The sequence below is a fragment of the Octopus bimaculoides genome, chromosome 1 (assembly GCF_046866305.1).
Source record: "Octopus bimaculoides isolate indiv1 chromosome 1, ASM4686630v1, whole genome shotgun sequence".
In the NCBI taxonomy this organism is placed as follows: Eukaryota; Metazoa; Mollusca; class Cephalopoda; order Octopoda; family Octopodidae; genus Octopus; species Octopus bimaculoides.
In genome coordinates this window covers 88,722,334-88,740,093 of record NC_142928.1, presented here as the reverse complement: position 1 = coordinate 88,740,093, position 17,760 = coordinate 88,722,334, and the positions used below count along the sequence as shown (strand labels likewise).

Below are 17,760 nucleotides of genomic sequence, written 5' to 3'. Positions count from 1 at the left end.
TTGAGATTACAGACGATATCCTGAAATCAGTTGTCATACTATACAATTCCTGTAAGCGTGACATCATGTAACCTGAGGCAACTGTAATATGGGTGAGGGGGTATCTATACCTTGGTTTCACAGAATGTCAGTAACATATTCTCCCAGGCACAAAATAGCAGACAGTTCGCTGATCCAGAAGGAGTCATTTACCATAGAAGCTCTCCAGAAATAAAAGAGTTAAGCAACACTGCTTGTCAAAATAACACCTTGGCCAGCATTCAGAAAAGTCCACTCTTCTATAATTATCTGTTGGACTTCTGGAATGAGACCTCTAAAGAAAACAAACCAACAGCTTTTTTGAAGTCTTCAATTATTCTATTTCCAAACAAGGTGATGTTCATCTTCCTTGGAATAGTGGAATTACACTCTCCCTTCCTAGTCTCAAAAATCTAGAACTCCTCAATAGAATTTTCCCCTCATATTTATTCCATCCTACAATGAAACCAAAGCAGCTTCAGCAAAAGCTGATCAACACTGCTGCAGATCCTTTCCTTGGAAAGGATTCATAGAAGAACTCAGAATCTACAAGCAAAAGGCATCAATTGTATTTAGGAAATTATCCAAGGTATTTGATAGTGTCAACAGAAAGGCAATGTTATATATCCTCTTAAAATCCTCACCATCAAAATGTCAGCAAATCGTGTATGTATCTCTCTGTGCTTGACTATACTGATAGTCTTGCTTTCACAGCTCACACCTGTGTAATGTGCTAGTGTTGTTAACATCACTTGAGAATGCTGAAACCAGAGTCTTTCTCAGTACAAAAAATACTGAATACATAACCATCAATGAAGATAAAAGCCACCTGCAAATATGTTACAAGGATGGTACACAACTCAAGGAGGTCAATGACTTCAAGTACCTTGTGTTCTACATTGCTGAAGGTAAGAGAGACTTCTTGACAAACGAGGGACAAGGCTCTTTAAAATTACTTGGATTAAACAGATTGACTAATTAGTTTATCAAAACCTGAAAAGAAGACTAGAAGGTAATAAAATCATCACAGATAAAAGTAAGATAACAAAGAAATATTAGAAAGGAACAATTAAAACATAGAAGCAGTAGGTATAGATTTTTAGATACATGTACATAAACGTGTGTGTGTATGTGTGTATATATATATATATATATATATATATATATATATGGGAGAATTTACGAAAAAGGCAACAGACAAAGACAGGTGGTGTAAACAACAAATGGATGTATTAGTTTAATGCTCGGGAATAGAGAAAGTCTTTGACGTTTCGAGCTACGCTCTTCAAGTGAAAGGAACGCAAAGAAATAAGGAGAGAAACAAGGAGAAAAAAATATAAATGTAGTGGTCAGCAATTCCTTGTGATGATTTGAACCAACCACAACCAGAGACATTCTTTTGTGATATATGCATAAACATGTCAACACTGTTACTTGGAGTTGTTTACTATCTACCAAATTATCAAGACACAGCTTTCTGCCATCCTCAAAGCTGCATCTAGGAAAACAGCCACTTACGTTTTCAGTGTTGGTTACTTCAACTACCCTGAGAGTAATTGGGAAACTTTTCTTTGGCTGCAAAGTGCAAATGATTTCCTTGATGTAGTACTGGATACAAGTTGGTCCCAAGTAGTTACCTGCTACACAAGAGGTAACAACACGTTAAGCTACACTTTACCACCACTCCTGAAATGGTTATCAGTGTCACTACTGAGGACTCCAGTCATGCTATGGTCATTGCTAATCCCTCTCTTATCAGCAGAAACAAGAAGCATCACCACCTCCAAACTGCTCACTCTGACTAGAGAAAAGCAGACTGGAACTGTTACAGTGCTGAGTTACAATGCCCAAACTGGTTCAAATTTTATGATTCTGGAGATGTTAATACTACACTTCAGAACATTCCCGGTTCAATCTGGATCACATGCGAAGCATCAGTACTACACAAATGCTTTAAAAATCCCCAAAGTACAATTGAAGAGACTGCAACAGTTTGACTTACCAGGAGAGAATGTAATGCTGAACAGGAATATAGACCATAGAACAGAGGAGAATAGAAGGCGGCGCAATAATAGATCATCCAACTATCTCATGCAAGTGACACAAATTTTAGCAACATATAGCAATGAATTTTAACAATATATAGCAATTAATCCTAACAGCAAAGTGTTCTGGAAATATGTGCAGCCCTCTTTGCAATCCCCTCACAGGTCGAATTATTGACGATCCCAAAGAATGCACAGAACTTATTACTGAATGCTATGCTGGCATTTTTACTGTTGAAGATCCAAATGTACCATCTTACCACCTCCAACATCAAATTCTATAACATCTATGAAATTTACACCTGCAAGGCTGCAATGCCACCTCAAGAATAAGACCAACTATGCTTCTCCAGTCTTGCTTCTCAAACATGGTGGATTATTTCTTTTGCACCAGCTTTTATTTTTCTTCCAATTTTGCCTTAATAATTAACTGTGTCACCCCAGAGCAGAGGAAAACTGCCAGTGTCATTCCCCTATTTAAAAAGGGTGATTGTACATCACCTGTCAACTACCTTTCAGTCAGTCTTAATAGCTGCATCATCAAACTGATGGAGTCCTGTGTCAAAGAAATACTCTGAAACTTCTGGAGCTCTCACAACCTTGTTTAGCCCTCACAATTTGGATTTATTCCCAACTTTAGCTGCTGTAGCCAACTCATCAAGTTTCTTGAGGACATCACCCAAATCACTGATGGTGGCTCATGGGTGGATTTTATCTATCTTGACTTTGCTAAAGCCTTTGATTCTGTGCCACACAAATGACACGTGGCAAAACTGTACAATGGGTGTGTAAGATGATCTCTTTAACCAGTCGAGGTCCTTCATTCTCTGTTGAAAAGAGGTAGTCACAGTTCTAGGACATCATTCTTCATCCTCTGGTGTACCACAGAGATCCATTCTTGGGCCTCTGTTGTTTGTTGCATACATTATTATATTATTATTATTATTATTATATATTATTGTTTGTTGCATAGATGCCAACTTGAATGTTTCAGGGTTGAAATATGCAAATGACATCAAGTTGTACCTTGAGTTAAAAAGTACAGATCCTATGTGCTATAGATCTTTCCTGCAATCAGACCTGGACACAATGTAGTAATGGATTGCTGACTGGCAACTCAAGCTGGCTGCATACAAATGCATCACCATGAATTTTGGGAGGGAAAACTCAGCTTTTACATACTCCCTCAACAACACCAATCTTAAGAAATCTGTTAGTGAATGTGACCTGGGTATTATTGTCAACAGCAATCTGCATTCAACAAGCTATATCTCTAAGATTGTCAAGAAGGCTGAGGGCATCTTAGCATCACTCAGCAAAATCTTTGCCAGTCACTCTCCAGCTAGCTGCTTAAAGTTGTATATGGCTATGGTACATCCATGCAAAGAGTTTGCATCACCAACCTGGAGCCCTACTCAGCATATTAATCTCTTGGAAACTGTTCAGAAACATGCAGCCAAACAAATACCCGCTGTCGGGCATCTCCCATATTTTGAATATCTTGCTTCCCTGGACATGGACACATTAAGGCTCATACATTTGGTAACTGACTTGGGAGACACCCACAAGATTATCCACCATCTTTCCAACTAACAACCTTGGGCACCTTTTTGAATTCCATGTCTAACACTCTTGGACGTGCTTACAAAATAAAAAAAATAAAAAAACACAGTTTCTATGACTTTCGGAATTATTTTTTTCACACTCAGAATTGCTGAAATATGGGATAAATTGCCTCCTGTTGAGACATTACATCCTTCAGAACCTCCATGGTTCACCTGATACAGTACACCTGATACCCTCCACCCCCATTTTTTCTTTTTTTTTTTTCTTTGAAGACTTATTCAGTGTTCACTTCCTGTGCCTATTCTATGTATTGTTCAAGCAGTTTTTAAAATCTGACCAATAATTTTTCTCAAAATTTTCGGAATCTGGTCAAAACAACTTAAGGATGTGATAACATCAAGAAAAATTTAACCAACGATCCTCTACAACTACACATCATATTCTTTGACAAACATCAGTGAAAAATTCTAACAAATCCAAAATTGCTGATTGATTTTCAATCAGTCAAGCTTTGACTATGCTGACCACAGCTTATAAAAAGAGTAATGAACAACAAGCAGTTAAACAGTCTGATAAACACAGTGATAGATTTGAGTCAGTGAGTAGCAAGCTGATATTGCGAGACAAAATGCTATTGATGAGTAAACACAATAGCTGATTGATAGTCACGAATGGCAAAGTATAACTGCAAATGAAATTCTTTTTCTACCAAAAGGCCAACAGCAGTTCTCTCATACAAATAATTTTGGCTGATTCTGTTTTGACAACCAGACTATGTGCAGAATACAAATACTACACTAGTTAACCATTCCAGTTTACCTACATTCATTGCTATTCAGAAAAAATCCCAACATGATATAAAATTAACTCTGTTTTTCTAGTCTTTTTTCTTTTCTGCTCCACTGGATTTTTCTTTCTAAAGTAACAATATATGATGAACAAGTGACTTTGACACATATTCATTTCATCAATTCTCTTAGTATCAAAGTGGCTTCTTTACTAACAATGAGACAATGAGAAACTCCAATTTGATTATTTCTCTTTTCTTCCTTTTTTTTTAAAAAAAAGGTACCTAATCCTGATGAACTTGTATAAAAACTTGCTTTGAGATTTCAAATCTTTAACTATCTGACCTACCTTTACGTACCCTAGAGAATTCTGCAAAACAGTGATTATAGTGCAAAATTTGAGTTCTTTTATAAATGTACACTTTGTATAATAAATTAAAATTTTTTAAGGGAAATATCTATGAACTATCGAAGTAAAGTGAAATATGAAGTATGCAATACATTAGGTTTATTCTGGGACATGTCGACACTAGAAGAAATTTATACAATTAATAATATGGCTAGAAAAACAGTGATAAAATATACAGATTGAATTACTTATTCATCAAACAATGAAAAAATTCATTGTTATTTAATCCAAAAGTTTGTGTGTGTATGTGTGTGTGCACAGCAAAGGAATATGAGCACTCACTGGAAAGAAGTTTGTATTTCCCCTGAACGTGTGTATGTGTGTGAGTAAGAGAGAAAGAAAGAAGAGGAATTAAGTATAGTTGTCAAAAATCCATCGTTTCTCTGTGGCTTGGTTAAGAGTTAAAAACTGGAAGACAAAAATAGAGATGTCCTGGCAAGTTGTACAGGTCTTTCTAACAATTTTAGTGAATTGTCTGTGGGATGAGTTGAACTGTCTAATCTCTGCAGTCTCTCTATTTCTCATGTAAAACAAATCTCACTATTTCTCATGCAAAGCAGTCTATGAAGATTTCACTGACTGGTTTTTCTGGAGGCCATCTAGTTTTTCACTGACTATCTTTTTCCTTTCTTTTTTTTTTTTTTTTCATTTTTGAATTGAAGAAACAATTCTGATTGGCATGAGAGTGGAGCAGAAAGGTTTTGACTTCAAATCCTAGTTGGATTATTGCTACAGGTGTTTCAAAATGTGCTAGCAAGACCAATTAGTATCAATACCGCATAACTTTTCTAACAAACCGGTATAAAAATAATAGCAAATTAAATTTTCTCAAAAACAGGACATAATTTCAGATCAATTGGGATAAAAACCTGGTCAGACTTAGTTAAAATGAGACATATGGAAACCACACACACACACACATACACACAATTATGGCATTGAAAAAATATGTCATTGACATTAAACTAGTAATGTTGAAAATAAGACAGTTTGGCACTTCATTCCATGGCTCCATGCAAGTGAAAGTATTTATTTTGCCAAAGTAAGTGACTTTTAGACCGAAAAGAGAAAGTGCTTTCCTAAAGTATGAAGAAATGAAAGTAAAATATGAATTGCCACTTAGAACAAAGCAAGTTGTTGGACATTATCATTACTAAAGTTAGACCTACCAAATATGTTAATTAAATTCCTAATTAACATATGAAAAAGCATGGGTATTAATTTCTCAGGTGTATCAAATATTAACTGAGGAGTTAAAACCATTACCTGCAATTACATAAGTCACAGATACTTTTCTGTGAAGTTATAGCCATCTTCATCACATTCAATGTTGTCCTAGTCATGTTGATGAAATAAAACTGAATGGAAACCTGCATCTTGCTGATAGAAATCAATGGAAGTGTGCCAAGAAACTTTGTTGTAAGAAATTGTCTTTGCGAATAAATTTTTCAAAAGATCGCTCTCTCTTGTGCAAGTTATTAAACTCATATATTATTGCGAATATGACATGGCAAGGATTAAATAATTGCTCATGAAAATATTCCCATCCCCCACACACACACTTTATCTATCATCAAAGATTTCCTTTCATTTTATATCCAAGGAAAAACACTTTCACTTTTGGCCTGGGAAAGACCTTATAGTAATGGATTCGATCCAACCTCACATTTTGCCACATAGAAATCACAATTCAATCATGCACACAACCAGGTTATCTTTGGAAAACAGAAACTGAAAAGTAGTTCGTCATATATTTTGCTATTCATACATATGTAGTGTTTTTGTGTCTCCCTGTCTTGACATTGCATGCTTATTGTAAGCGAACTTCACTATTATCCAAGTAATGATGCTTGTTCACAATCTTCCATGAAAATCTGTTTGGAGTAGGGAAGACATTACCTTACTTGGAAATGAGTAAGAGTTGGTGAGAGGAAGAGTATCCTGCTGTGGAAAATTCTGTCTCAACAAATCTCAGCTAACTCCTACATACATGAAAAATTGCGCAATTAAATGATAATGAAAAAGATTGATGATTATTCCGTATGAAATGTTAGCAAGTCTATATTCACTACAAGTTTTTTTCCATCACTACTATTGTACTCAGAATTTCATTCTTGTTTTCTTCCAGATCAATAAACTGATGCTGAATCTTTTGTCAAAGAACCTACTTTTGCAACGTTCTTCGTTGATATATTCTTCAATTCGAACCATTGTCCAGAAGTCAGGTTATAGCCGTGGAAAGAAGAATCTTTTTCCCTTTGGACTACAGACAACTTCAGGTAAGAGATCTACCCTTTTACTACTTTTTTTTATAAGGTGAAGAAGGCACATGGCCTAGTTGTGAGGGTGACACACTCATGATTGCAAGAGCATTGTTTTGATTCCTGGATTGGAAAGTGTGTTGTTTTCTTGAGCATAACACTTCATTTCATATTGCTTCAGTCCATTCAGCTGTAAATGAGTAACCCCATGACAGACTGGTATCCCATTCAAGGGGAATGTTGTGGTCTCACCATGGAAATCAAGTAACCAGACCTGTGAGCTGTAGGCCTCAAGAATGTCCAAGTGATGATGATATAAGGTGAAGTGGCAGAAATGGACTAAATGTCTAGTGTTATTTATTACCCACCTTGTGGTATTTTGCCTGTTGCTATATTCTGAGTTCAAATTCTGCCAAGTTTGACTTTGCCTTTCATCCTTTCAGGATCGATAAATTAAGTACCAGTGAAAAACTGGAGTCGATGTAATCGATTAGTCCCCTCCCTTAAAATTTCAGGTCTTGTGCCTAGAGTAGAAAAGGTTATTTATTACACACCTTCATGTTCTGAGTTCAAATATTGCAAAGATAGACATTGCCTTTTATCATTTCTGATTTGATGAAATAATTTCCTCTCCTGCACATCTTCCCCAGTGCTTTGTGATTGGTGAATGAATGGAGATAATACAGAGTTGAGAAGATCTTTTATTCTTGCCAAGGACATGACAAACTCTCATATTGGTACTGTGATAAAATGCACTCAGTACACTCTATAAGGTGGGTGATATTAGGAAAGGCATCCAGCCATAGAAACTATACCAAAAATGGAACATATTAAGACCTGTTTCTCCATCCAATCTTGGAAGATAGTAACACTGAGTCAGAAAAGATTCAGACTATGAGAATACACCCAATCCAAATCTGCATGAAAGCTGATGTAAAATTATGATGATGGTGACACAGGTTGTTGCAATAATTGCCATTTTTCTAACATCATATATGCAGCCATGAGGGAGAAGTTGTACTCATTTTGTTGATGAACTTGAGTAAAATCAAGTAGTCTTATGCTTTCATGTAATCTTGATCAGCTATGTTTCAACAGTCTCTGGCATGGACACCCAGCATGTTAGTTTGGATAAAATATCATGAATTTCATCTGCAGTAACATCGGTTGTCTTCTTTCTATATGAATCTAATGCATTCTTTCTTAATATGTAGAACTCAAAATATATGGTCCCCATTGTAATGGAGAGTATTTGTTCAGACAAGATTTGACTGCTATATTGAGCAAATCAAATTCATTTTTGGATTAAGTAATCTTTTATGTGGTTGGAATGTGATGCCTATAGTAAGATTTGAATTACTACTGGCAGGTTATTGGAGCTGTTTTTACAAAACACGTGACCTGGACAAACTGTCTGAAATTCATAAAGTTAGACATACAAAGTTTGAGTAAGTTAATAAGGTACAGTGTCCATAATCTTTTACATCACAATATCTCAGAGTACAAGGGTGACTGTGGAGGCACGTAGCTTAGTGGTTAGGGTGTTGGACTCATGATCGTAAGATTGTGGTTTTGATTCCTGGACCAGGTGATATGTTGTGTTCTTGAGCAAAACACTTCACTTAACGTTGCTCCAGTCCACTCAGCCAGCAAAAATGAGTAATTCTGCAACAGACCAGTGTCCCATCCAGGTGGGGAATATGTACACCATGAAACTGAGAAACTGACCGTTATGAGGTGATATGACTTGAGAAGGTAACTTCACTTTACTTTAGCATGGGTGACTCTGTAAGGCTAACAAAGCTAATTTTATGGTTAATTTGTTACAGATAAATGAATGGAAAAGGTAATTTAGAGCAGTGGTTCTCAACCATTATTTGCCTATAGACCCCATTTTCCTATTTTACTTTAATTGGACCTCCATCACCATTCAGTATATGAAAAAAGAATCCTATTGTGTTTTTATAATTAAATATTATTAGGAATTGTATTAAAAAATTAAAATATTTTATGTATTGTAGAAGTATAAGCAATTTATTGCAGATAAATTTTAACAAAACCTTACATGGACCCCAGCTGAGAACTGCTGATTTAGACAGATCTTACAGTTTTATATTTAAGAGATGAGGAATTATTTACATTTGACAGATATTTGTCCTCATCTTATTTGTTGTTAACACAATGTTTTGGTTGATATACCTTCCAGCCTTCATCGGGTATTTTGGGGGGAAATTTCGAATCTGGGTTCTCATTCCTAAGGTATTTTTTGATGTTGTTATTATTATTATTATTCATGTCACTGCCTGGAATTGAATTCGGAATTTTGGGGTTAGTAGCCCACGCTCTTAACCACTACGCCATATGCCTGTGGACTATGAGAGCATGGACTACTAACCCCAAGATTCCGAGTTCAATTCTAGGCAGTGACATGAATAATAACAATAATAACATCAAAAAATACCTTAGGAATGAGAACCCAGATTCGAAATTTCCCCCCAAGATACCTGATGAAGGCTGGAAGGTATATCAACCAAAACATTGTGTTAACAACAAACAAGATGAGGACAAATATCTGTCAAATGTAAATAATGTAGACAGATCTTGTTCTGTAGAATAATGGAGTAATGCATTTAGTACATCAAACTGAGAAGTAAGGCCATAGTAAGGATGATAGGAGTTGAGCAGGTGAAATAGTGTTAAATTTCATTGGTACCGAGGCCACTAAAAAGAAATTTCATAGTGCAAGTAGAAGAGATAGGAAGATACAGATTCTGAATGTGTCAGTAGTTATAAATTGTTAACGAGTGAAGTTTTTCTATCAAGCTATTTTGAAGATGTAAATATCTCTTAAACTTCAAGAGGATCTTCACTACTAGTGCATGGCTTTACTTTTATGATGATAGATAAATGAGAAATATTTCTCCCATGGGTGTTGTTTAACCTCAGATAAGATACATATTTACAATGCCTATGTAACTTGTGGCACAAAATTAAATGTACTGCTCAAATACACAATGTAATTCCTGCTGTGGATCTGAACTCAAGACTTATGAATTGGTGGTTCAATACCATATCCACTCTATTTTACTCCTTATTCTAGGTAGATTGCTTGTTTTGGATGTTACCCAGAATTTATGTGTCTGAGTGTGTAAGTTTTCAGTGAGTGCACTATCTGGGATGTACAAGTATCAGGTTAATGCAAAATAAATTATTCTAGCATTTAGCTCACAACATTGAAGCAATATATATTACCTTAGAATCAAATATATTGAAACAATAACCTTTAGAGCATTCACATTTTTACCAACCAGAAACAAATCTGTTTCTGGTAGCATAGAATTCTAATGTTATAGAACTGATTGATTTCTTTGTAAAGGTATTCTGAACTGCTGCCTAGTTGTTAAAGCATTTCAGTATCTTGGCAGTGAGCTAGCAGAATCGTTAGCATGCTAGGCAGAATGCTTAGGGGCCTTCATCCATTTTCACATTCTGCCAAGGTTGACTTTGCCTTTCATTCCTTCGGGGTCAATAAAATAAGTACCAGTTAAGTACTGGTGTCAGTGCAATCAGCTTAACCCTCCCCCCGAAGTTGCTGGCCTTGTGCCAAAATTTGAAATTAGTATTTCATAAGAATTGAATTGGTTGTTAGTAACTTTTGCAAGTTTTTGAGATGCTTGAAAAAGTAGTTTGTCAATTGGAGAAGTAAAGTGGGTGACATAGTTTCATAGCCCAGTTTATTCAATTTCTACAGACATTTCAAAAACATGTTTGGGTGTTGTCATGGAGAACAATTGGTTCTTTTCAATTGATAAATGCTAGATGTAAACATTGAAGTTCTTGGTGCTTTTTCTAAGTTCCTGGCAGCACATTTCAGCTATGATGGTTTTGTCAGAATTCAAGATTACTAGTCAACACTTCTACCTGTCAACCACCAACCATTGGTCATAACCTTCTCGTTTGGAAAAATGTTTTGGTGCTTCGCTTCAGTTCAGATATTGTCAGTTGCTACGTTCCTTTTTTGACACTTGTCACAACATGATCGAGAAATAATTTTTGTTACACAAAGGAAATGCAGAGCAAACTTCTTAACAACTATTTCCTTTTTTTTTTTTTTTTATAAATTTATATTCAACTCATGCAGCAACCATCTGTCAAGGTTGTTTTGACTTTGCAATGTGGTGCAAATGTCAAACAACAGTTAAATGGTCAGTGCTTTCTTTTTTTCTTCCATCTCTTGAGTTATTTTGTATGGATCCACTTTTTTGATAATGGTCCTTAGCTGGTTGTTGTCAACCATAGAAGATCATTCACAACATTCGATATATCAAAACCTCTCATCTCCACCACGTAAACCTTTTGAATCAATGTTGAGCTGTATTTGTTGATGGCCTCCTGACCAACTGCTTGGTTGATATTGCAAGCAATCTCCACTGTATTGTGTTCCATTTTGAGATCTTACAATAAATTTGCTGGAAATTGCTTATTTATTTTTTTATATTTATTTTTGTTTTCTCCATGTTCAATTTGACAAGCAAGAGTAAACAGTGAAAGCAAACCTATTAGCATGAATCAAGGGGACCAAAATCTGCTTAAATTTCCAAATAACATATTACACAAATCATCATCATCCTTTACCGTCCATTTTCCATGCTGGCATGGTTTAGACCAAATGTAGTTAGATAAAAGTTTATTCCAAAACAAGCATCGGATTTTAAAATAACAAAGACCACAATTATTTTTGTACCAAGCTAACAACATATTAAACAAGTGACTTTGTCATTTGTGAGTTTTACTAATAGATGGAATGGTTTTATGTGTTATGATCAAAGAGCACAGGATATATATATATATATATGTATAAATAGCAGACATGGCTATGTGGTAAGAAGTTTGCTTCCCAACCACACGGTTCCAGATTCAGTCCATTGCATCTTCTGCTATAGCTTGTGAATGGATTTTGGTAGATAAACACTGAAACAAGCCTGTGTGTGTGTGTGTGTGTGTGTGTGTGTGTGTGTGTGTGTGTGTCTACCTATGCCCCACACATGAGCCTACCAAATGAACAGAAGGATCACTTTTATGATATTCTTCTGCGGGCTACCTCAAAGATGAGTGACAATGATCTCATCTTTGTGGCTGGAGATTTTAATGGGCATGTCAGACAGCAACCTGGTATTTTCCATGGTGTACATGGGGGGCCATGGTGTTGGTTCCAGAAATGAAGAGGGAACTAGGCTCCTGAAGTTCTGCAATGCAAATAACCTAGTGATCTGCAACACCAACTTCAGGAAGCCAGCTAACCACCTGATAACCTATCAATCAGGTGACTCTGCTCACCAGATTGATTTCATTCTCACCACACAGCAGGATGCATGGTTGCTCTTAAACACAAAGACCCTCCCTGGTGAAGAATGTACCTCACAACATAGACTAGTTATTAGTGACTCTAAACTTGAGGCCAGAAGGATGCCAAAAAGCAGACCAATCTGGAAAAGAAGGACTTGGAAGCTTAAGAACCCTTCACATGGTCAGAGATTTAGGGATATCCTTACCGAGAAATTTGATGATAGGGAGGAGGAGCTACAGTCCTGTGATATAGAAGGCAGCTGGGAATTCCTGCGAGACAGCTTCCTGAGTGCCACAGACCAAATCTGCGGCTGGTGCAAAGTCTCTTCCAAAGACCTCGGGTAACATGGTGGTGGAACAATACTGTAGACAGGGCCATTAGAACAAAGAAACAGGCTTGGAAGGCCTGGAAGAGTGGGAGTAGCAGGAGATTGTATCAGATAGCCAAAAGGGAAGCTAGGAGACAGGTGTATATAGCCATAGGAGTAGCAGAAAAGAAGTTTGCCAATGTTCAGCAATATGAGCTGAAGTATTACAGATTGCAAGAGAGTGTGTGAGAAAAAAACCACAATGTCATAGGAAAGAAATGTGTCCACATGGATGATGGTGCCCTTGTGTCAAATGATTCTGCAAAGAAAGAGGCTTGGAGATGCCATTATGAAAGACTGCTGAATGGGAGGAGGAGTGTCTGCCAAAGGTTGACCCAAATGAGGGACCAGCTACCCAAATCAGCAGTACCATAGTAGATAAAGCAATTAAGAATATGAAGACAAGGAAAGCACCTAGCCCATCAGGAATCACCGCTGAGATGCTTAAAATATAGGGTGGTGTGGGTTATGGTCTAGTCACCCATATTGTAAATCAGGTAGTTCACGAAGGAGTCATACCCAATGACTGGTATAGCAGCACCATAGTCAACTGCTACAGGGGTAAAGGTGATACTTTAGATAGAAATAACTACAGGGGTATCAAATTATTGGATCAGGTGATGAAAGTTATAGAGAGGGTCATAGTCCAACTAATTTGGGAGAGAGTTAGCCTAGATGAGATGCAGTTTGGTTTTATGCCAGGCAGAAGCACCACTGATGCTTATATTTCTGGTTATGCAACAGCAGGAGAAATATCTAGCCAAAGATAAACCCCTGTACTTGACTTTTGTTGACTTGGAGAAAACCTTTGACAGGGTCCCCAATCCCTTATCTGGTAGTCAATACAGAAACTGGGGATAGACAAGTGGTTGGTAAGAGCTGTACAAGCCTTGTACAGGGAAGCTGTTTGTAAGGTAATGGTTGGCAACGAGTATAGTGAAGAATTCAGAGTAGAAGTAGTTCACCAAGAATCAGTCCTCAGCCACCTCTTATTCATCATAGTCCTCCAGGCAATTACAGAAGAATTCAAGACAAGATGCTCCTGGGAGCTTCTCTGTGCAGATGACCTTGCCCTCATAGCCGAGTCACTACTAGAACTAGAGACGAAGTTTAGGGTGTGGAAGCAAGGTCTAGAATTGAAGGGCCTTAGGATTAACCTAGCAAAAACCAAAGTCTTAGTAAGTAGGAAGGCTGTCAAATCACAAACCCCTTCAGGTAGATGTCCCTGCTGGATCTGTAGAAAAGGCGTAGGTAGAAACTCCATACTATGTACTCAGTGTAAGCGATGGACACATAAAAGGTGAAGCAATGTCAAAGGAAGGTTAACCGGGAAGATAGTTTTTGTGTGTGGCAGATGCACAGGGGCAATAAATAATGATGTTCAGAAAACAGATTCCACCACATACCAGGAGGAGAAACTAGACGAAGTCAATAGTTTCCATTAGGTGACCAAGTCTGTTGTGGGGGTGGTTGCTCTGAAAGTGCAGCAGCTTGAATAAGAATAGCCTGGGCAAAGTTCTGGGAGCTCTTACTTCTGCTGGCAACTAAGGGCCTCTCGCTCAGGATGAAAGTTAGACTGTATGATGCATGTGTGTGAACTACCATGCTACATAGCATTGAAACATGGGCCATGACTGCTGAGGATATGCATCGGCTTGAAAAAGATGAAGCTAGCATGATCCGCTGGATGTGTAATGTCAGTGTGCATACACAACAGAATGTAAGCACCCTAAGAGAAAAGTTGGGCACAAGAAGCATCAAATGTGGTGTGCAAGAGAGATGACTGCACTAGTATGGTCATGTGTTACATATGGATAAGGACAGCTGTGTGAGGAAGTGCCACTCCCTAACTGTGGAAGGAACCTGTGGAAGAGGTAGACACAGGAAGACATGGGATGAGGTGTTGAAGCATGACCTTCAAACATTGTGCCTCACAGAGGTAATGATAGGAGACTGAGACCAGCAACTGAAGTGAGATCACAGCCATGCATATCTGGCCCAGTTAAGAGTACCCCTGATGTGTCAGGTGATATGATATGCATGAGAAGGCCTGTTGAGTTAAATAAAACCAATATCGTAGCTGTGGCCAGTACCCCCTGACTGGCTCCCATGCTGGTGGCATGTAAAAAGCACTATCTGAACGTGACTGATGCCAGTACCCCCTGTCTCTCCCCTGTGCCAGTGGCACTTAAAAAGCACTCTCCAAACGTGGTTGATGCCAGGCCCACATGACTGGCTCATGCGCCAGTGGCACGTAAAAAGCACCCACTATACTCTCAGTGTGGTTGACATTAGAAAGAGCATCCAGCTGTAGAAATGTTGCCAGATCAGATTGGAGCCTGGTGCAGCCGCTGGCTCTCCAGACCTCAGTCAAACCGTCCAACCCATGCCAGCATGGAAAACAGACGTTAAACGATGGTGATATATATATATATATATATATATATATATATATATATATATATATATATATATATATGTTGCGTGGCACTCTGTCAGTTACGATGACGAGGGTTCCAGTTGATCCAATCAACAGAACAGCCTGCTCGTGAAATTAATGTGCAAGTGGCTGAGCACACCACAGACACATGTACCCTTAATGTAGTTCTCGGGGAGATTCAGCGTGACACATAGTGTGACAAAGCTGGCCCTTCAAACTACATGTGCAACAGACACAGGAAGTAAGATTGAGAGAAAGAATAACTACCAGGCTATAAAAGTACTCGGATTGAATTGTTTGACTAAACCCTTCAAGACAGCACCTCAATATGATCGCAGTCCAATAACTGAAACAAAGTGTGGGTGCATGTGTACGTCAGTGCATGTGTACATGTATGTGCATGTATAATGTGTGTACATATGTATATTTGTGTGTATGCATGTGCATGTGTGTGTGTACTGTGCACGTGTGTGTGAGCATATGCACGTGTGTATACATGTCCACATGTGTATACATGTGCATGTGTGTGTGCATGTGCACATGTGTATACATGTATATGTGTGTGTACATGTGTGTGTGCATGTGTACGTGTGTGTGTATATGCATGTGTACATCTGTGTGTGTGTGCATGTGTACGTGTGTGTGTGCATGTGTACATGTGTGTGTGTGCTTGTGTACATGTGTGGCATCTGTATATGTGTGTGTGTGCATGTCTACATATGTGTAGGTGTGTTTATGGATATGTGCATATATATGCATGCATGCACATGCATGTGTATGCAGACACATATACATTGTATGCATGTACATATATGTGCACGTATATGAGAAAGAGACACACAGACAGACAGAGACAGGGGCAAGTTGTCACACAAGTTTAAAGTAAAGAAACACAGCTCATATTTTTTTTTTAATTTCAATTTTGAATCAGTAAAGATTCATTAAAAGACTGGTTGCATGGAAAACTATGAAACAGATTTCAATCAATATTTCAGTTGATAGATCAAGCAGTAAACAGTGGAGTTGTATGTAATTAACTGTCTTTTCATTATTGTCCTCTTTCAGGACAACTTAATCATTTTGCTAGACTGGAGACATCTTGTTGTCTCTGTCTCCTGGATGAAGCTCACCAAATGAATTAACTCTTAGTAGTATTTAGCATTGTGAATCACATCTGGTATCAGCTGGCTATCTGAATGCTTTATTGTGTTCTTGACTGCAGCTGGATTTGATAGTTGCTGTTATTAAGCAAACTCTCATTTCCAAACTAAACTTATTCATAGACACAGAACAATATATTCAGCTGATCAGATAAAAGAACTGCTTGATGTTTTTTTGTCTTTTTTGCCTGCTGACATACACTGCAGACAATAATGTCATATATATATATATATATATATATATATATATATATATATATATATATATATATAGATATTTGTATGTATGTATGTATAAATAAATGTGTGTGCGTGTGTTTGTGTATTTGCATTACAGCACTTCTCATTCTTCCCTGCCTCTCCCTCTTCCTCTCATCCTCCCACACATGACAAACATTGGTCCAGACAGAGAGGCCTAACTACTAAAACTGGAAAAAAAAATCTGTATTTGTGCAGATCTTCATTTCTCCTGTATTAAGTGGTTGTCTAGCTAGATCGGTTGACAGTGATTACACAGGTCAGTTCATTCTCTTCCTATTGCTCTTCTGTTCTCGCCCCCATCTCTCTCTACCTATCTATCTATCTATCTATCTATCTATCTATCTATCTGTCTATCTCCTTCTCCCTCTCTCTATCTCTCTCACTCCTACATATCCATTCATTCACCTATATTTCACTAATTTTTTCCCCCTTAACTATACTTTCTATTGCTGCATATGTTAATATTTTAATTATATTCAAATCCTTTATGGAAATCCTAAAATTTCTTCTAGACTTAAATTCTACCTATGTCTTTCATTTCTTGGCCTTTATTTTCTTAGCATTTTTACAAAGCGTATTTCTTCTGTTTCATCTCATATTACCACATATGCTCCATAATTCCATGTGTGTGTGTGTCAGTGTGTGTGTGTCAGTGTGTGTGTGTCAGTGTGTGTGTGTGTCAGTGTGTGTGTGTGTGCGTTCTTTTATTCTTTTACTTGTTTCAGTCATTTGACTGCAGTCATGCTGGAGCACCACCTCAAACAGGACTTATTCTTTGTAAGCCTGGTACTTATTCTATCAGTCTCATTTGCAGAACCGCTAAGTTACATAGAAGTAAACACACGAACATCAGTTGTCAAGCGATGGTGGGACAACAAACACTGACACAAAGACACACACACACACACACACACACACACACACACACACACACACACACACACACACATACACACACACACACACACACACACACACACACATATATACATACATACATACATACATATACGACGAACTTCTTTCAGTTTCCGACTACCAAATCCACTCACAAGGCTTTGGTCAGCCTGAGACTATAGTAGAAGACACTTGCCCAAG

The 17,760-nt window shown here is 37.6% G+C and overlaps 1 protein-coding gene across 5 annotated transcripts in view; it reads left to right on the top strand.

The window, feature by feature from the left end:
- Window positions 1-17,760, top strand: part of LOC106872255 (apoptosis-inducing factor 3) — a 125,935-nt gene that overhangs the window by 7,198 nt on the left and 100,977 nt on the right. For 2 of the 5 annotated variants that reach the window (XM_089353622.1, XM_089353618.1), the window contains exon 2: window positions 6,955-7,105. In XM_089353622.1, coding sequence (XP_089209748.1) covers window positions 6,967-7,105 — 139 coding nt within the window. In that variant the 5' untranslated portion in view covers window positions 6,955-6,966. Of the gene's footprint in view, window positions 1-6,954; window positions 7,106-16,780; window positions 16,919-17,760 lie in introns of those variants that run through there. The other 3 variants (XM_089353629.1, XM_089353625.1, XM_089353643.1) reach the window with 3 other exon arrangements.